Consider the following 21,943-nt stretch of genomic DNA (forward strand, 5'->3'; position numbering starts at 1 on the left):
AGGAGGAGGGAACGAGGGAGAGAGAGACGGGAGAGGGGCCAAGAAAGAGACAAGAGAGGAGAGAGGGAGAGGGGTAAAGAGGGGAATAGAGAGAGAGGAGAAGGGAGAGTCCTAAGAGAGAGAGAGAGAGAGAGAGAGAGAGAGAGAGAGAGAGAGGGACCAAAAAAGAGACAGGAGATGGAGGGTTAGAGAGAGAGGAGAGGGGGAGGAAGAGAAAGAGAAAAGAGAGGGGTAAGAAAAAGACAGGAGATGGGCCAAGAAAGAGAGGAGAGAGGGAGAGAGGTAAAGAGGGGAATAGAGAGAGAGGGAGGAGGGAGAGTCCTAAGAGGGAAGAGACAGAGTGGGGCAAAGAAAGAGACAAGAGAAGAGAGAGGGAGGGAGGTAGAGAGGGGAAGAGAGAGAGAGGGAGAAGGGAGAGTCCTAAGAGGAGACAGAGAGAAGAGGGGGAGGAAGAGAAAGAGAAAAGAGAGGGGGTAAGAAAAAGACAGGAGAGGTGGAGGGAGAGAGAGGAGAGAGGGATTGAAGTAGAGAGGTGAACAGAGACAGAGAGAAAAGAGAGAGGGAGAAGGAAGAGTCCTAAGAATCCTCACCTAAGTCCATACGAGTAGGGAGTAGGTGTAGGAGACAACGAGACGGGGGGAAGAGAGAGAGAGGACAGAGGGAGGGAGGGGAGAAGGGAGAGAGAGACATGGAGGTGGAAAGAGGAGGAGGCCAGGAGAGAGAGAGACAAGGAAGAAAGAGGGAGAGAAGGGGAGAGAGTTAAAACCAAAAGGAGACAGAAGAGAGGGATGAGAGAGAAAGAGAGACAGAGGAGAGTCCTACAGTAGATCTGAGAGGAGATTACGTCGCCTAAGTCCACGACAGAAGGACGTAGACGAGAGAGAACAAAAAAAAAAAATATTTAGAACATTTCCTCTGCATGTTTGGAATATTTTTTTTTCGTATTCAAATTGAAATTGTTTGTTGAGTTGTGAGAATGTGGTTTGGAGACACAGTGTGACAGATTGTTGTTTTGAATCAGTCGTGTACAAGTGCAGTTGACTCTTTCAGCTCATTAGAAACACACGACTGCGTCTCTTATTTCTATTGTCAATCATCTGCTTTTCTAACCACGTGTTTTTTAAATCATTCAATCACCAAATGACCTGGAGCGGACCTGGAGCCGACACCCGCACACACCTCTTCTCTTTCTCTTTCTACACCTCTCTCTCTCTCCCTCTGTTTTTTCTGTGTGTCCCAGATGTGTAAAGTCCGTAGAGTGTTAAAAGACTTCTTCAGACTTTGTGCTTTAGTTATGGGGGAAACAGTCGGTAAATAAACAGAGTATGTAGTCTGGGGTCAAAGGTGGAATAGAACTTTAAACTCGACATATTGTGTTTTTCCTCTGTACACTGACTGTACTCATCATCTGTGACGCACATGGATCATTACGTTACAATCTGGACATTTGAAATCACAATATTCAACTAAAACGGCTCATTCAAAGAAACAGGTTCAGTGATTTACAGAGTAGAAAAATGACGGAGTGCAGGGGGAGCTGGCGTCACCGGAAACATCACCACACACTAGCAAATAGTTTCTTTTTTTCTACCAAAATAACTATGCAGTGCTGTCAAATCCTAGCCTGATTCATAAGCCGGTTTTACTTAGTTTCACTTCGTACAAACCGTCTGAGCTCGCAGCCTTAGGTGTCGATCACTCGACGGTAGGTGGATACTTTTTATCATTTAACCAATCAGAAATGTTACACATTGCAACTTTAAGCAATGTTATAATGTTCCCTCATCAAAAACAGACCTGGAGTTGTGTTTTGTTCCATTCACACATGTTTGAGTAACACTTTATTATTAGTCTACATCTCCAAAGCTCAAAATGTTTCACCTTGTGATGTCATGAAATGGAAATTTTGGAGTTAACAGCTACAGTTTAACTTGAGTTCAGTAAAGACTGACAGTCCTGGGGCTAAAATCATCCAGATGATTATGTTGAAGGTGTAAAGAGTTTAAAAACATGTTGGAGCTCTTCATGTATTACCACAAGACATCACAGAGGAGTGTTTAAGAGAAGAATTCAGTCTAAATACTCTGTCCTGATTCATCAACCGGTTTCACTACGTAGAAACCGTCTGACCTCACAGCATTAGGAGTCGTTCGCTCGACGGTAGGTGGGTAGTTTTTTTCATGTAACCAATCGCTGCTATTTGGTCGTGACGTATGTAATACACCACTAACAGGTCTAACTGGTATATTAAGCTTTTCCCAAATCCTGTAGGGCACAGGTGTCAAACATGCGGCCCGGGGGCCACATCCGGCCCTCCAAGACCTTTAATGTGGCCCTCGGCTGATTTTCTACTAAAATATTTTAATTATATTTTTCATTAAAATCTTGTTAATTTTCTGTGGTGTTTATCACAGCAGCGTCTCCAGTGTCTCTGTACGTGGCCCCTCCCACCAGAGCAGCACAAACGAAGACTTGTCTCTTTCCAAACGCTCTTAAAGGACGATCGTTTTGACTGTTGACCGTGACACCCTCATCAGAAAAATGTCCAACATGAGAAAAGTGGAGCCGAGTGCAGGATTTTACAACTAAAATTGACTTATTCCTATTTTAAGTTCATGTTAAAACATTGAGTTGAAATTGTATTTTTCTTAAAGCTTCAGGTTGTTCATAATATTACAATATTTTGTAAAAGAAAAAGTTCATCAATTAAAAAAGATTTCTGTAATAGATTTGCGTTTCGCTGCACAAGTATTTGAACTTATTGTTATTTTTGGGGTTTATATGACATGAGTTTTCTAATCCGGCCCCTTTGGGATCAAAGTAGGTTGGATACGACCCCCGGACCAAAATGAGTTTGACACCCCTGCTGTAGGAAGAAGGACAATAACGTCTTTCCCCTTGATGAAATTCACCAAACATTCTCTTTGTTCCAGCTTTAAATCCTCGATCTCGGGAATCATTAACAACACTGAATATATCACTCTTCACTCTTCATTGGCTGGTGCACGAACTCGCACTTCCTGAGGTTTTGCAAACCGTCTAGTGTATTTTAATTTCTGACCTAGAAGGAGACAAATGAAATTGAGTGGTGCCAGCCTGGGTAGTCAAATCCTACATGACCCACAGATAAAAAAATAATAATAATAATACAATTGGTGAATGAAGTAAGTACGTCACAGTGGGCGTGTACTAGAGATGCAGTGATACGATTTTCCCACAATTCGATATGTATTTTGAAACAGGGGTCACAATATCAATTTTATTTTGATACATATTAAGACACGAAAAAGAAAAATCTCATGTTTTTTTCTGCTAATGAGTATAATATAAAAACACTATGATGTTAATGATACAATACATACATTACATATAATATAATACCCTACAGTACAACTACTGTACAGTTGTAGTTTATATGTGTTTCAGTTCATAGATACAAGTTAAATGTCAAACCAGAGCTACTGACAACAGTGAAAACAACCTGCAGGCTCATGATATCTCCAGGACTGTCCTATAGTGAAGTGAGGCACCAGGACTGAACCAGGACTATACCAGGTCTAGACCAGAACTGAGCCAGGACTGAGTGTTGGGACAGGCTTGTAGGTGCACCCATGTAGACGGTCGGGTGACTGCAGGAGAAAGGACCAGCGCAGAGCTCCACACCTCACCAGGCTCAGTGCAGCCATCGCCCGATCTCGCTTCTGCAGACCTGGTTTAATCCTGGTTAAGTTCTGGTTCAGTTTTGGTTAAGTTCTGATTCAGTCCTGGTTTAGTCCTGTTTTAGTCTTGGATCAGTCCTGGTTTAGTCCTCCGGGTTCAGTCCTGATTTAGTCCTGGTTTAGACCTGTTTTAGTCCTGGATCAGTCCAGGATCAGTCCTGGTTCAGTCCTGGTTTAGTCCTGTTTTAGTCCAGGATCAGTCCTGGTTTAGTCTTGTTTTAGTCCTGGTTCAGTCTGTTTAGTCCTGGTTCAGTCCTGGTTTAGTCCTGGTTCAGTCCTGGTTTAGTCCTGTTTTAGTCCTGGTTTAGTCCTGGTTCAGTCCTGTTTTAGTCCAGGATCAGTCCTGGTTTAGTCTTGTTTTAGTCCTGGATCAGTCCTGTTTTAGTCCTGGTTCAGTCCTGGTTTAGTCCTGGTTCAGTCCTGGTTTAGTCCTGGTTCAGTCCTGTTTTAGTCCTGGATCAGTCCTGGTTTAGTCCTGGTTCAGTCCTGTTTTAGTCCTGGACCAGTCCTGGTTCAGTCCTTTTCTAGTCCTGGTTAGTCCTGGTTCAGTCCTGGTTCAGTCCTGTTTTAGTCCTGGTTCAGTCCTGGTTTAGTCCTGGTTCAGTCCTGGTTTTTAGTCCTGGTCAGTCCTGTTTTAGTCCTGGTTCAGTCCTGTTTTAGTCCTGGTTCAGTCCTGGTTTAGTCCTGGTTCAGTCCTGTTTTAGTCCTGGATCAGTCCTGGTTTAGTCCTGTTTTAGTCCTGGTTCAGTCCTGGTTCAGTCCTGTTTTAGTCCTGGTTCAGTCCTGGTTCAGTCCTGGTTCAGTCCTGTTTTAGTCCTGGTTCAGTCCTGGTTAGTCCTGTTCAGTCCTGGTTCAGTCCTGGTTCAGTCCTGTTTTAGTCCTGGTTCAGTCCTGGTTTAGTCCTGGTTCATGTGTAGTCTGTGCTTTATGTCCCGTAGGTGATTATGAAAGGTGTTAATGTTCACAACATGATTCTGCATCATTTTGAGTAAAAAAACAAAAAAAAAAGTACAGATTTTTACTTTGGCACCGTTATATTTGTCCTGAAAGAGAGTTTTTTTTAGTATATGTATTTGACTTTTGGGGCGGAGGTGGATGAGGATGTCACGAATCGCGTACCCCCACTTAAAAAATCCCCGCTACACCACTGAGCACCTCCACACGTCTTGATGTACATTCAGAACTAAACCACTACACTACAAACGACTGGTCTTTTTCTCTGCACGCTCTGTGTTCAAATCACGAGAAAAACCGGTAGATGCACAAATAACGCGGAGTGGAAGGTGCCGGCAACAGGTCTGAGATGCGGGGGGTGGAAAACGTGGATGAAATTACAAGAGAAAGCGAAGAGGTCCTGTGGATATAATGCGAATTGGATAATAGTTATAATAAAAGTTCTGCTCAGAGCCAATTACCTGTTCTACTTTTGTGCTTTCAGACAAGCACTTGAAGCAGTTTGCAATAAAAAAAAAAAAAAAAAAAATCCTTTGCCAGTGGAATTGTTATTGCAAAATGGTGGTAAATTACTTCAAAAACATGTACTGACTAATAATGGATTTCGGTTTATAATTTTTACAGAATGCTGCTACCGTGACTTCTGCATGTATGAAATATTTTAGTACTATCACTACTACTTCAAAAATGTACTAGTATAAAATAAATCCTGCTAATACTAAAACTTTGCTGTGTAACATTTCTACAGTGGTCTGCTCCCTGCTTTTCATGGTAGAATCTTCCCTAGTATGTTATTAAAAATACCTTACATCTGTTAAATTACAGTTTGAAAATACCTTGAGAAACTGGTTGTGTGGTTGCCATAGCGATCGATAGGAAATGAGATGGAAAGGTTGAATTCCATACTGGGGAACATACGGATGAGGAATTTTACTGTGGACGACATTCCAGGTAAAGACATAACATCGTCATGGAGACGGGCTGGTACGTGTATTTGGTATTTGGTAAATGCAAATTAAGGTTAAGAAAAGAATATCAAACCATGGCATATTATTGTACTACTACTACTACATCTGCATAACTACTGCTTCTACAGTTGCAGAACTACTATTACTACTACAGTGGCATTACTACTACAACTAGTACATTTGCATAATTAGTACTTCTACTATAATTACATTCAGATTACTACTATTAGATTTGCATAACAACTACTACTACCAATACTACTAGTACTACTTACTACTACATTTACATAACTAGTACTACATTTGCATTACTACTACTACTACTACATGCTTCTAATACTTACTGCTACTTCTGCCACTATTATTGTTACTACTACTACTACCACTACTAATACTAATACTAATACTAATACTACAATATTTGCAACTATTACTACTAATATTACTACTTTCACACTATTATTACTACTAGTACTACTACTACTCCTAATACTACTACGACTAATACTACTACTACATTTGCATTACTGCTACTGCTACTGCTACTACTACTATTACTACTGCTACTGTTACTGCTACTACATCTACACAAATTCTACTACTACTACTACTGGAATATTTGCATAACTAGTACTACTAAATTTGCATAACTTCTACTACATTTGCATAACTACTATTACTACTTTAGCACTAATACTCCTACCACCACCACTACTACCACTACTACTACTACTACTGTTGCTGCTACTGCTGCTACATCTGCACAAATTCTACTACTACTACTACTACTACTACATTTGCATTACTTCTACTGCTACTAATATTACTACTAGTACTACTACTACATTTGCATTACTACAACTGCTACTACTACTACTACTACTACTACTACTACAACTGCTACTACTACTACTACTACTACTACTACTACTACTACTACTATTACTACTGCTGCTGCTGCTACTGCTGCTACATCTACACAAATTCTACTACTACTACTACTGAAACTTTTGAATAACTTACTAGTACTACTACATTGCATAACTACTACTACATTTACATAACTACTACTACTGTTACTCCACTACAGCTGCTACTACTGCTACTATTACTGTTACTATTACTACTACTACTACTACTAGATTTGTTGAACTAAACTTCTAATACTACAAACTCCTACAGCAAACTCCTACCAAACTGCAGCTCCTGAATAGTAAAAACTAGTTCACTTTGGTTCATTTAGTTGTTTGTGCTCGTGTTGACAGCTCGTCTTGTGGTGCACTCACCATGATTTTGCTGGTGGTTCCTCTGGGGTTCTCCACAGGCACAGAGTTGTTGAAGACCAGAGCCCACAGCAGCCACACTGACTTCCCAATGGTGAACTTTGACCCTCCAGACTCTGACACAAAACAAAACAAAACAAAACATTTTTATTACCCAAATTATTCACAATCAATGGGCACAATGAAGTTAGATTTTTACAAACTTAAAATGCGAAAACGAGAAGTTAATAATAATGGATCAAATGTATACAGTGCTCTTTAAGACCTCTGTCAAATTGGCCCCCAGCAACACAAACCTACATGAAAACTATGTCTATCATTTGTGCTCAGTTTGTGCTGATTTGTGTTGCAAAAAATGTAATTTGTGCTGCTTTAGTTTTTGAAATATTAACGATTCTTTTATAGGTCAAATGGAGGTCAGCCAGCTCCCGGGAAGCTTAAAAATGCTCTAAAACGGCCCAAAATGGTGTCAGTCGTTTGTGTTTTATGATTCTTGAGATATTAATAGTTTTATTTTCAGCCAATGACGTCATCCAGCCCCTCAGAATGTTAAATAGCTTCAAAACAGAGAAAAATTTACAAAACTTTTGTATTTCATTTGTGCTGTTTTGTGCTGTGACAATTTTAATTTGTGAAAGTATATTTGTAAAATTATGAATTACTAGTGGACAGCTCGTAGAAAACTTACGGATGTGGTGTCCGTGATTCCAAAAGTTGCTTATATTTAAACTGTATCACTCATGTTAAAAGATCTTTGGCATTTTTTGCCCTAATAACATGAAATTTGGCAGTGCAAACACCCGTACCATGAGGATGACACCCACTGAATTTGTGATCAATACACGCATCAAGAATCTCGCGCTTCCTGTCATTGCGCAATGCATACTGGGAAGGATTTTCCGAAAAAGTGAGCATCAAACCGCCATGTTTGATTTTAAAGTGGGATGTGTCTATTGTCAAAGCCGATCTTTTCAAGTGTTTTGAACCATATCACTTTTGTTTCTGGTTCTGATATTGTCATATTTTAGTTTTGAGATTCGGACATCATTAATTGTGTGGATGTTGGATCCTAACAGCAGAAAACGACTCGAGAAATGTGTTTGTGAACTCTATAGATGCAAAAGTGAATTAGATCTGTGTGACTGTAAACCTCTGTTCAAACTGTTTCCCTTCCCAACGGAATTTGAAAAGTAGTGAAAGGCGAAGGCGATGGGCAGGACTGATCCACGGGAAGGATGAAAAAGGAAACCTGCGACTGCCTAAATCATCCCGAGTTTGCAGCAAACATTTTGTACGTGGAGCGCCAACAAAGCAAAACCCCGATCTCTCATTCAATCTTGGTTACGAATTTAAAAAGTCAACGCCAAAGCGAAAGGCACCAGCTGCTCACCAAGAAACACCTTCCACTGCAAAGAGACCAAGACGTCATGTTGCTGTAAAACCACAAGAACAAGAAAGTGCGAGCTCAGCCTGTTTGTCTTCTGTAACTCTCACTTAACAAACGGGATCCCGCTCACACACATGTGATTCACTTTTGCATCTATGGAGTTCGCAAACACATTTCTCGAGCCGTTTTCCACTGTTAGGATCCAACATCCACACAATTAATGATGTCTGAATCTCAAAACTAAAATATGACAATATCAGAACCAGAAACAAAAGTGATATGGTTCAAAAGACTAGAAAAGATCGGCTTTGTCAATAGACGCATCCCACTGGAAAATCAAACATGGAGGTTTGATGCTCACTTTTTCAGAAAATACTTCCCAGTTTGGATTACGCAATGACCGGAAGTCCGAGATTCTTGATGCGTGTATTGAATGAGTGGTTCTAGAGTTATGCGTGGAACAGACCAACAGGGGGACACACAGAGAGACGTTCCTTGCATTAATAGATTGTTTTTGCGGAAATTATATGACGTCATTTCCACTCAACTGACAGAAGCGGCTTTAGCAAAACTCCGCAAAACTAGAGAAGGTAAACAATCTCAGACTGTGGAAAAGTACGCATCAGTCTTTAGAAACTTGCTTTTGATTTTTTTTATTTTTATAATCACTTATCATAAGTTTGACGTAGGGGGCCAACATCACACAGGTCTCTTTTTTAGGCACTCAACGACACTTTTTAATTAGAAGCAAACAGTACACAGCAGATTTACTCTGACCTCAACAGCTGCTTATACAATACAGCACAAATATATTCATAATAATAATTTTGGCAATTTACAAGCTTGTGTCACAGCGTCTTCGACTTTGGGAGAGAAGAAAAACAGCAGGCAATATTACGAAGCTCAATATTTCTGAAATGAGATTTAAATGGATTTTGGTAATTATGCATTCGTTTGCTGGACTATATTAGATTGCGGGTGCATTTGTAAATATTGAATAATTGTCTTCTTGCTGTTATGTGGTGAGTTGTTGATTCCCCAGAGAAATACATTTTTAAATATTGGGTCCACACAGTTTTAATAACTTCACTTTGGTATAATGAGAAACCAGTGTTGACAGTCAGACGGACTACTCCATTCAAGTCCCTTTTAAGTGTATGTGACAGGTTTTCTTGTTTTTCTAATTATGACTTGGGTTGGTGGGGTAGTATCGTCTTTATTTATCAGAGTTTTACATCAGTTAAGTGGCAGTTTGTGGAAAATAAAAGTTGATAACAAAAGTACAAACATAAGTGGTAATATAACAACACAATATCTTTACCTATGTGCACGGACAATTACACCCAGAATGCAGGGACATGCACAAGGAAGGTGTTTCCTGACAGTTTAAACACTCTCTAACAAAATATCTATTTCTGTTAGTCTCTATATAATAGAAAACAGAAAGAGAGAGATACTTTTTTGATCTTGAGGGAAATTCAAGTTTTGCTGCAGCAACATTTACACTGTGAGTCTCAGTGTCTTTTGTGTCTCAGTCAAAGGTCTCAGTGCAGTTTAACAGGAGGACTGGTCAGGTAGAGCCAGCAGATCTGTGTCAGGGCAGTTTGATGAGAGGAACACTCCTCTGGACCAAAGTGTCCCTCCTCTGTGTCCTGCAGCATCACAGCAGCGTCCAGGGGAAGTCAGGTGAACAGAATAGGAAAGGTTTCATTGTTACTCTGCTCTGGTGTTTCGGTTGGTGATGAAATGAGTCATTCACACACCAAGGATTCCCTCTGGAAGGTCTTTGGCCACATTTGTTGCCACATATGGTGTAAAAACGTTGTACCCTCTCATATGTCCATAGGTAGCTGTGTTTTAGTGAAAACTTCTTACAAGTCATATACACTACCGGTCAAAAGTTTTACAACACCCTAATGTTTCCAGTTATTTGCAGTTCTAGTCGTGCAGGTCCAATGAACAGCCTGAAATGGTACAAAGGTAAGAACTGAACAGCTAGAGATTAAAAAAAGATAAAAGATAACAAAACACAAGTCCAAGTTCTGCCAAAAGTACCTCAGGAAAAAAGAACAAGATGGTCAACTTGAAAACAGAGTGTCCAGCAGCACAGTGTCCAGACTTAAACCCATGGAGCTGGTTTGGGATGAACTGGACAGAAGAGTGAAGCAACCTACAAGTGCCACACATTTATAGAAACTTCTGCAACAGACTTGGGAAGAACTTTCTGAAGAATATTTGATTTCTATTGTAAAAAGAACGAGTCATGAGTGTGTTCAGCTGTTCTATCTGCCAAAGGTGGACACTCATGAATCAAAAGTTTAGAATATGTTTTGGTCAACAGTAAACAGTAAAAAACTGGAAAATTGTGGTGTTCTAAAACTTTTGACCTGTAGTGTACACTAAGTTAAGTTCTATGACATGTTATGTTATACATGCTCTAATAGTATTATTTAATCCTATACTTCCAATATGTACAGTATATCTAGATTATATTGACATGTATGTTTACAATGAAGTCATCAAACACTAGATTTTTTGTTTGTTTTTGTTCTCCTCAGTACCGTATTGTACAAAGAGCTCTTTATGGAGATGTTATTGCTTTATCTGTAATGTTCCACAGTAAAGCATTACAACTGACTTATCTAGTACATCCAGAACGCTGCAGCTCGGGTCCTTACTCAAACTAGGAAGTACGAGCGCATGTGTCCTGTGCTCAGGTCTCTGCACTGGCTCAGAGAGACACTTTAAAGGATCTCGGTTTGTGTACAAGTCTCTCCATGGCCGAGCACCAAAGTCCATCTGTGACATGTTAGTCCCAAATAAACCATCTCACACTCTGAGGAGCTCAGGGACCGGCCTCCTGCTGGTGCCCAGAGTCACGACTAAACAAGGGGAGTCGGAGTTTCAGGTTCATGCAGCTAAAACCTGGAACAGTCTGAACATGTGAGACAGACTCTTCTGTGACGCTGTTTAAATCCAGGCTCAAAACATTTCTGTTTAACTGTGCATATGAAAGGTTTTCATTCCGCACTCTTCTCTCTAATTTATGTCTCTCTTTTTAAATTTTAAACTTTATGATCTTTTTTGATTTTGTTTGTATTGTGATTTTAATGTCTTTCTTACTCTGTAAAGCACTTTATACAAATAAACTTGCCTTGCCTTGCCTATTATTTTGTTCATTCGAGCTGTCATCTCCTTGTCTCCATGGAGGTAGAGAGGTTTGTAAAGCTATGTTAGATTGTGGGTTTGTGGTCATATCTGCTTGTCAAAGCCTGATCCCGTCAGATCTCAGAAGCTCAGAGGTCGGGCCTGGTTAGTACTTGATGGGAGACCAGTGGGAAAATTAGGTGCTACAGTGGGGCACCAGACACAAAAACTGTCATTGTGTCATTAGGCAAGGCACTTCACCCACATTGCCTAGTATGAAAGTGGTGTGTGGTGGTCAGAGGGACCCATGACGCAGATTAGCATTTAGTCTGCAATAGTAATTTACCACCACTGGGTATGGAGTGAATGAATAATGTTCTGAAAAGCCGTTTTTGTGACATATGTCTGTGAAAAGCGCTATATAAAATAAACTTACAACATTCTGAACCTTCACCAGAAAAGTTACATATTGTCTCTTTAACCACTGATAGACGTGTTTTTCACAGTTTGAATATGGTTGAAATCGGTGACAGGGCTTTTGAATGAATACAATAATTAATCAGCTGAAATATGTCACAATTCTGTCTTTTTTCTTGTTGATCCCATCGCATCTCATTCTGCACTTCAATATTATCACCTCATTCATTTCATAACAAATAAAAATCCCCCATCATTATCGCAAATGATTTTACTCTCGGCGGGCTGATGGTTTCCGTGGAGACATGACTGCCTTCACGCTGTCACTGTTTCGTCAATTAAGCACAAATACACTCAGAATGGAGGGAGCGGACTGTTGTTGTGACTAGGAAATGTATAATAAAGAATAAAAAGAGTTGTGATGATTTGCGTTTGAAATCAGCCTCCCTCCGTCTGCTCACGATGGAGAGACAGAGCAGATAAAGCGGAGGAGAGGAGAGGGGTGGGGGGTCTGATTGGCTTCTATGGAGAGAAAAACCTACTGAGATCAACAATGTTCCTCACACATGAACTTTGAGGAGAAACTCTTCACTTGTTGGATATTATGTTGCTGTTATAATAATTCATTTATTTTCTCATTTTCATAATATCTTTCTGTGTTTCTCTCCTACAGTCATGGGCTTTGGGACCAAAAGTACAAGATGGCACCTCCGAGAAGTTGGACCCCCATCGAACACACACCTTCACAAAAACTGTGTCAATCGTTTGTGCTGTTTTGTCGTTTGTCAATCGTTTGTGTTCTTTTTGTGCTGTTTTGTGCTTCAAAATTTTTGCTTGTGCTGATTTAGTTTTTGAGATATTAATAATTAGGAATGTCCCGATCACATTATTTTGCCCCCGAGACCGAGTCATTTGACTTTGAGTATCTGCTGATACCGAGTCCCGATCCGATACATCTATAAAAATTATAAAATGAACTAAGAGCAAAAAATAAGATCCAGGATGTGTGGGGGGATCAGATTGTGTTGATTTCATGTGTTGTATTTGGGCTGAACTTGAGAAAAATCAAACGTCCAAAACTAAAATTGTATTAACTTTTCAAACCATGCACCATCATTGTTGAAAATCTTTACTTTTTCCACAGTCTGGTCTTGGAATGTGTCACTTAGTAAACTTAATGAACTGGACAAAACAGGAACCAGACCAGAATCAGATCAGACCTGAGACTCGACTCTGAACAATCTACAGTTTGTATATTTGATATTATATGGACGTCTGTGCATTATATTTTAAACATTTAGGCTCATCTATGAAATCCAAATAATACAAAATCTTCCCACCGCTCAATAGACACTTCATGTCGCTGGACCCACCCTCTCTGCCAAAAGTGCCAACTCCCGCGCCTCAGTTAAAAAATAAAATGTTGCGTGCTGTAGTCTGGATCCAGTCCGCAGTGATCGCAGTCAGCAGTGATCGGATCAGGACAAGCCTATTAACAATTCTTTCATAGGTCAAATTGGGGTCAGCCAGCCCCCAGGAAGCTTCAAAATGCTCTAAAATGGCCCAAAATGATGTCAATCATTTGTGCTTTGTTTGTGCTGTTTTTTGCTGGAGAAAGTTTCATTTGTGCAGTTATGGTTCTTAAGATATTAGCAGTTTTTTATTTTCGGTCGCTGAAGTCATCCAGCTCCTCAAAATGTTAAATAGTTTCAAAACAGACAAAAAATTATACGAAACGTTTGTATTTCATTTGTACTGTTTTATGCTGTGACAGTTTTCATTTGTGCGATTATATTTCTAAAATTGTTAATGATAATTTTAGGAGAAATTATATGAATATATATATGAATTATATGAATCAAAAGCTTGATGTTTGAAGTTACTAAAGCCTGATGCAGACTTTTCCCAAGCCTGAGATCATTTATCTTCACTAGTTTTGCTAAGGCCACTGCCTTCAGCTGAGTGAATGACACTATTTTGGGTCGTTTTAGAACATTTTGAAGCTTCCTGGGGGACTGGCTGACCTCCATTTGACCAATGAAAGAATTGTTATTATCTCAAAAACTAAAGCAGCACAAACAAAACTTTTTTGCAGCTGAAACAGAGCACAAATGATTGACATAGTTTTTGTGTAGGTTTGCGTTTGTTGGGGGGCCAACTTCACGGAGGTCAAGATGGCAGATACAAGCGGTCCAAATGCAGGGTGACTGGGCGCACCCTTAGAGACAGGGTGAGGAGCAGCTGAGGCTCGGGTATGTGCTCCAAATGCCTCCTGGACGCCTCCTGGGGGAAGTGTTTATGTCCCACCAGGAAGAGACCTCAAGGAAGACCCGGGGCGCGCCGGAGGGACTCTGTTTCTGGGCTGGCCTGAGGGTCCAGAGGAGCTCGAAGAAGTGTGTGAGGAAAGAGAAGTGTGGGCCTCTCTATTCAACCTGCTGCCTCTGCCCTGAATAAAGCAGGAAGAAAATTGATGTATATTGATGTTTGTTGTAGAATTCCAAAAGGCCAGACAGGTGAATTGCTTTTTTTATTATTTTGCTTTCTTACTTTGTTGTTTATTTTATAATGAGTTTGCTCTGTAAACCACACCAGACATCTGCAGGAAGAGTTTGGGGTTTCTAAGGCTACGTTCAGACTTGGGTTGGGCAGTAATACAGTATTACAGTATCAAAAAGTAACAACAGTATCAGTTTCATTACCGTCAAAAAATCTGCAGCGCCTAAGGACTTAATATAATATTATAATTTATTGATATCTAAATTTGTTTGCTCAGCACAAATAAATGTGTGGTTGTATTTTCAATTTAATGCAATCACAATTTAAAACTAATAGTATCTATAATGTTTCTTTTAACTGCGTGGGGAGATGACGTTAGTTTTGTTCCATTGTCATGTGATGCTCATAAGGGAGACCAAGACAAGATGGCAAGTCCGGCCATAAGCGAGTTGAAAAAAAACAAAAACAACAACTTGTAGTTTTGCAATTTGGCAGCATTTTGTCTTCAGATGCACATTTGTTTATGTTTTACAGAAACAAAACTTAAAACCACATGGCTCATTTGCATAAACTATAAAATGGTGATAAAAACAGCTCTTTCCTTGTGCGCTGATGAGGTACTAAAACATTTGGTAATAACGGTAATAAAGGTAATACCGTATACCCTGGTAAAATTCTGAGAGGTTTAAAATTATGAGAAGGTTTAACGGTATCAAAATTTGGATACCGCACAACCTTAGTTCAGACTGCAGCCTGAAGTGACCCAAATCCGATTTTTTGGCCCCTATGTGACCTGTATCTGTATCCGATTTTTTCATATGTGACCCAGGCCACTTGGATATGTGCTCCTGAAACTGATACATATCTGATCTTCAGTCTGACTGGCCAGGTCGCATTCATCCCACCAACACGTCAGGCTCGGAGTCTAGTCAATGGAGGGAAAGCGAGGTTAGTGAGTTTGTCAATATTTGCTGAGATTGCTGGCTTCAGGCCAAATTGGAGGGGACTTATCGGAACCAGGCTGTTTTTGAATTGATTACCAAAGAAATGGCTGAGCCCAGCTACAGTCGGTCCTGGCTCCAATGTCAATGAAAAATAAAGAGCCTGTGATCCAAATACAAGGAGACTAAAGACTCAAACTAATGAAGCGGCTCTTAACGTGTAACCTGTCCATTTTACAAAGAGCTGGACCGTATTTTGGGAGACAAGCCCAGCGTTTATGCAGTTTCCATAAACACTGAGAACGCCCGCTGTGTGTGACGTCGTCGTGTCCTCCAATGCACATGCGGGACACTTTTGGGGCGTTTAAAGTTCAGACTGGAGATCACATACAAGTCGCATCGAATTGGAAATGTGAACGACTTCTCAAAAAAATCGGATTTCACAAAAAATCCAAAATGAGCATTAAACCCTGCAGTCTGAACAAAACCGAAGTGTTGTTACTGAACTTTTCTGAAATGACCATGCCAGTCCCTGATCACAATGTTTACACACAAGACGCACAAATACTACAACTACAAGGCTGAAACCCAGTAGTTGTAGTAGTATTAATAGTAGTATTAATGGTAGTCTCTTACTTTTGGCGCTCTGGAGGCTGCGGTTGTATCCCACGGGGCTGAAGAACTCAAAGATGAAGACGGTTACCGCGACGACAGACAGACACATGACAAACATCATGACCCACACGGCCGGGCTGTACGGCTCTGCAAACACAGAAACAAGAGAAACAAATCAGGAACACAGAATAGAAATACAAACTTCACATTCTAACAACAAGAAGACCTAGACCATTCAGTCAAGCATTTCTCAATTCAATCAAGCGAAAGTGCTCAGTGTAGAACCTGCAGTGTTGTTTCCCCAATGAAGGATTAAAGAAAAAAAAAAAAAAGAGTATTTGATATCATTTATATTTGTAGTGCATTTTTCATCCTTAAAAATGTTTTGGAGAGTTTCAGTATTATTAAACCAGAACATACATACCATTGAGAATTAATCATTTGCAGTGACATTGCACTGGGGGTGTTCTACATGCATCTCTATGTCGATATGCTCAGCAGTTTCCATGGAGACACAAGAGAGGCGTTCGTGTTGCTGTTTAGGTGATTCTCAAGAAAAAAGATGAGAGCTGAGCTTGCAACTGTTATATATGTGAGTTGTTTAACGTCCTGACTCAGCTCATCTGTTCACTTTATTCTGGTCAGATTGTGTTAAAATAAAGCTCATATTAAAGTCTAACAAAGCCTCAGACAGAGCAGAGCCTCTAGTTAGCATCACACCCCCAGGAAATGTTGATGACATCGGCTGCAAAGTATCAATACTCTTTTACAGTAAACACATTTATTTACAGCAGACAAAAGTGTATTTAGAATGTGAAAAAAGCGAGGGTGGTACTCAAAACAATACAAAAAAACAAAACAAAAAAATGTTATGGACCATTTTCTGATTTGAAGATCTTTTTCCCATTCATATTTAGATTTTAATTTGAGTACAAGTCATAAATATCCATAGAGCCAAGAGAATCAAAGTTAGGTTTAATTTAAGTGTAGTGAGGTACACTGGCTGATAACATGTGTGACAATGAAGTCTGTAAGAGCTCTCATATGGGTCCAGTCAAGTGGTAACAGAGGGAAACAGGAGCAGATTTTTGACATTGAAATGTCTCTTATTCAGAAACTAGAGGGACTATTGAAATAAGTAAAGTATCAGAATGTAGGAAAGAGTTACACTCCAACAGGGTCAAGTTAAACCTGTGATATTCTTTCAAGTTGTTGACAAAAAATTTAAAAACTCATGTCGGTAACGGAGGGAATGAAATATGCAGCACTTTTTGGGCAATAAATCCAAACAGTGATAACTCTTGGTTCTCACTTCCATATCCTTAACAAACTGGTTTGAATATTTGCTTCATATAGTTTTCTACCATATGGTACAAGATTAGGTTGAAAAACCTCTTACTTTTTGAGTCATGAGTTTTTTTATTAAGAAAGGTCATGGTAACGGAGGGAAAAGTAACGGAGGGAAAATTGTTCAAGCAAGTAGAAGGTGCAGGATTTTACATCATTTGTCAAATTTTTTCTTCCGAATACTTTAATATTACTTCAAAATGAAAGGAAACTATTTCTATAAAATATGTCAGTCCTTCCAAGCAAATTTTTATCATTTTAAATACTTTTTTTTTTTTTTTTAAATCATGTCCCTTCATCAACAGTTCAAAGTTGGAATAACACAAGATATGATGAAATACATCCATTTATTTACATGATTTGCAGGTCTTTGAAATTTGGGAAATAATTTTTGTTCCATGTTTCATACATGGTCTGTTTAAAACATATGGAACTTTAGAACCAAAAATGGTACAGAAAAAAGGTCAACAGTTTCATAAACTAGAGTACATATGTATCGGTTCAATACTTTTTTATATCAGATGCATTAACTTGAATTTTTGGCCTTGCTGTTTACTTCTGCTTGACCGGGCCCATATGCTTGATCCCAGCTTGTACTGTTGTGTCCTTGAGCAAGACACTTAAACCTTATGCTATGTTCAGATCAGGGCTGAAAGTAGTTTTATTTTTCTGCCGGTACTATTAGGGCTTCTTAATTTTGTCTGTCACAGCTTTCAGACACAAATCAGTCAGTTAGATTATGATGTGTGTTAAATGAACAGCCTAATCATTTTAAAATGTACATCAGGCACATTGTTATATTATGTTCACTCAGGGTCAGGCTGTTTTTCCTCTACACAGAAGACCTTTTCTGATGCATTTTAATATTACGGCTGATTCTGGTGTGTGAAAGATCAACTGTCCCATCCCTCTCCTTCTGTGTGCAGTGAACTTTACTCTGTGACCTGCTCGTTTTATCCATGGAAATCATTTGGACAAAGAGCGCAGGAGCCTTATCTTGCCATATGTTTAGATCATGTTTTGATCCACCCGTTTAATAACTTTTTATACAAAACAAGGGACTCCTGGGAATACGCGGAGGACAACATTCTGTCAGAGCCTATTAGGTTTTTACCCTCTTAGTTTTCATACTCTCTTTTAACCAGGGATGGAGATTCTGTGTGTGTAACATCTCATTACAGACACACATGGCTAATTTGCACATCAATATACGTGACAACATACGGCCTGTTTACACGAGAACGCTTGAGGGTAAAAATGACAAAACATTTAATCGGAAGTGCCTTTCATTTAAATGATAACGACGTTTTTGGGGCTTAAAAACGCAAAAATCCATCCATCCATTTTCTTCTGCTTATCCGGGGCCGGGTCGCGGGAGCAGCAGTCTAAGCAGGGACTCCAGACTTCCTACACCCCAGACATGTCCTCCAGCTCCTCCAGGGGGACCCCAAGGCATTCCCAGGCCAGCCCAAAGACATAGTGCCTCCAGCGTGTCCTGGGTCTTCCCCGGGGCCTCCTCCCGGTGGGACATGCCTGGAACACCTCCCTAGGAAGGCGTCCAGGAGGCATCCAGAACAGATGCCCGAGCCACCTCAACTGGCTCCTCTCGACGTGGAGGAGCAGCGGCTCTACTCCGAGCTCCTCCCGTGTGACTGAGCTCCTCACCCTATCTCTAAGGGAGCGCCCAGCCACCCTGCGGAGGAAACTCATTTCGAGCACTTGTATCTGCGATCTCGTCCTTTCGGTCATTACCCAGAGCTCATGACCATAGGTGACAGTAGGAACGAAGACTGACCGGTAAATCGAGAGCTTCGCCTTTCGACTCAGCTCCCTCTTCACCACAACAGTCCGATACAGCGACCGCATCACTGCCGACGCTGCACTGATCCACCTGTCAATCTCACGCTCCATCCTTCCCTCACTCATGAACAAGACCCCGAGATACTTCAAAAATCTTCTCCAGACTGGAAAAGATGCATACACTCCGCCGTAGTGTTTCCGTCTACACTACCCAAGATGCAAAACTCTGGGCAGATCTGCTCATATCGTGTACGTGTTTATGTCACATACATACAGTACACAGAAACAAACATGTCAGATGGCATGCACAACCAATCGAATTCCACACACTTTAGCGTCACTGTATGCACGCAGATTTCCTCCCGAAAACACTCGTCTAAACACGGAATAAAAAGTGAAGATGCGATGCCACTTTTGCGTCTTCTGTTAAGACCATCATCATATAATCATAGCCGTAGACTGGCACTAAACTTTTTAGTTTCATGACGTTTGCTCAGATAGTTTCTTCCTTCAGTCACACTTGCAGAAGACAAAAGAGCGTGAGGAAGAGTGGGCTGTGTAAAGGTGCACAGAGAGGAGAGTCAGATCCAAATGAATGAAGTGAATTCAGAGTGCCAAAAGTTCAGGGTAGTACAGATTAAATATTAAATAATAAGTGGTTTAAGTGATAGTAGAGTCTGGATTCAATTATTTCAGTGGGACTACTTTTCTGTGCGTAAGGTCTGGCAGCTTGTCGTTTCACTGTGTTCCGGTAAAACGTAGTACCGGACTGGCTTACTTTTCACCCCTGATTTACATCGAAATTGGGAAATAATCCACTGAAGATACATTTTACAAACATAGTAGCTAAAACACAGAAAATACCGGACTCTGAAAAAGGTTAGAATAACTATTTTACATTTTACATTTTGATGAGACAAGTTTGCAATTAAATAAAAGCAGACCATGCATCTTTGTAGTATTTTCGGGTTCATCGCAATATTAAAATAAACTTAAAAATCACCATCCTTGTCACCATCATCTCCTTGATCTAAAAAAACAAACTAAATAAAAAGTGTCTCTTCATAACAGACGGTGGATGAGATCGTCTGTGTCCTCGGGCTAAAATTACCCAATCAAATGACTTCAAACTTAATCAAACTTTGCACAGATTTGATCAAAAAAGAGATTCTAAGTGAAAAGTTCTCAGACAGACGCGAGGACGGGGAGGGCGTGATGATGACTACGGTGACGAAGGCATTCTCAAAATCTTCCTCACATTTTGGAGCCTCCGCAGGGCGTCCGATCAAGAGCTGCTCTGATTAAAAGCAATCACAACAAGGGTCACGGAACTACTGCCACTCAAAATGAAACTTTTCTCAACAAGATTTATCAAGAGAAGTTAAGCAGGTACTACGCATTTAGAATCCTTCGTATAAGATGTGTAGTCTATTGAAAATGGTGTCACGGTATCAGAGTGGTTAGCAGCCCAACCCCACAGTCACAAGGTCCCAAGTTCAATTCCCAGGAGTCTTGTTTATGACTTATGACTAGTATTTAGAGAAATGCCAATCACGGCCGATCGGAAACTTCCAAACCAGGACTAAACCAGAAGTGAACCAGGTCCAAACAAAAACTAAATCAGGACTGAACCAGATCTAAACAGGATTAAACCTAAACTAAACAAGGTCTAATGAAGGACTAAACAAGAACTGAACCAGGACTGAACCAGGACTAAACCAACACTAAACACTAACCTGTTTAGACACTAATCTGTTTAGACTGGTTCAGTCTAAACAGATTTAATCCTGTTTAGACTGAACCTGATCTGAACAGGATTAAACCTAAAATAAACAAGGTCTAAACAAGGACTAAAAGAGGACTGAACCAGGTCAAAACAAGGACTAAACTAGAACTGGACCAGGACTAAACCAGAACTGAACTGGGTATAAAAAACCAGGACTAAACGAGCTCTGAACCAGGACTAAACCAGGATTGAACTAGGACTGAACCAGGACTGAAACAAGACTGAACCAGGACTGAACCAGGACTAAACCAAGACCAAATCAGGACTAAACCAGAATTAAACCTACTTTATACTAGAAATAAAATTGGTCTAAAACAGGACTAAACTAGTACTTAATCAGAGCTAAAACAGGTCTAAACTAAACCAGGATTAAACCAGGTCTAACCCAGTACCAGTCTCCTAAACCAGGACTAAACTAGGACTGAACCAGGACTGAACAGGACTGAACCAGGACTGAACCAGGACTAAATCAGGACTAAACCAGGAATAAACCAGTTTGAAATAAGGACTAAACCAGAACTGAACCAGGAATAAACCAGGTTTAAACCAGGACTAAACCAGGACTAAACCAGTTTGAAACAAGGACTAAACTAAGACTGCACAAAGTTCAAACAGGATTAAACCTGGACTAAACCAGGCCTAAACAAGGACTAAACCAAAACTGAACCAGGTGTAAACAAGCACAAAACCAGAAATGGACCAGGACTAAACCAGAACTGAACCAAGTCTAAACAAGGACTGAACCAGGACTAAACCAGGACTGGGCCAGGTCTGAACAAGGACTAAACCAGGACTGAAACAGATCTAAACCAGGACTAAATCACGACTAAACCAGGTCTAAACAAGGACTAAACCAGAACTGAACCAGGACTGAACCAAGATCAAACCAGGACTAAACTCGCACTAAACCTAGTCTATACCAGGACTAAAACTGGTCTAACCTAGGACTAAACCAGGACTGAAACAGGACTGAATCAGGACTAAACCAGAATAAAACCACATCTTAAACCAGGACTAAACCAGGACTGAACCAGGACTTAACCAGAACTAAACAAGACTAAACCAATACTAAATCAGAACTAA

General features: G+C 40.2%; 1 protein-coding gene across 1 annotated transcript in view; it reads right to left on the reverse strand.

Moving 5' to 3' along the window:
• Window positions 1-21,943, reverse strand: part of grin2da (glutamate receptor, ionotropic, N-methyl D-aspartate 2D, a) — a 414,138-nt gene that overhangs the window by 111,940 nt on the left and 280,255 nt on the right. Inside the window, exons 9-10 of the mRNA XM_055157602.1 lie at window positions 15,949-16,074; window positions 6,928-7,040 (exon numbers count right to left, since the gene is read on the reverse strand). Of these exons, the coding sequence (XP_055013577.1) occupies window positions 6,928-7,040; window positions 15,949-16,074 (239 nt within the window). The remainder of the gene's footprint in view (window positions 1-6,927; window positions 7,041-15,948; window positions 16,075-21,943) is intronic.

This window comes from Boleophthalmus pectinirostris, unplaced genomic scaffold (assembly GCF_026225935.1).
Source record: "Boleophthalmus pectinirostris isolate CB_2022bp ecotype Guang Dong unplaced genomic scaffold, ASM2622593v1 HiC_scaffold_21, whole genome shotgun sequence".
Classification (NCBI taxonomy): Eukaryota; Metazoa; Chordata; class Actinopteri; order Gobiiformes; family Gobiidae; genus Boleophthalmus; species Boleophthalmus pectinirostris.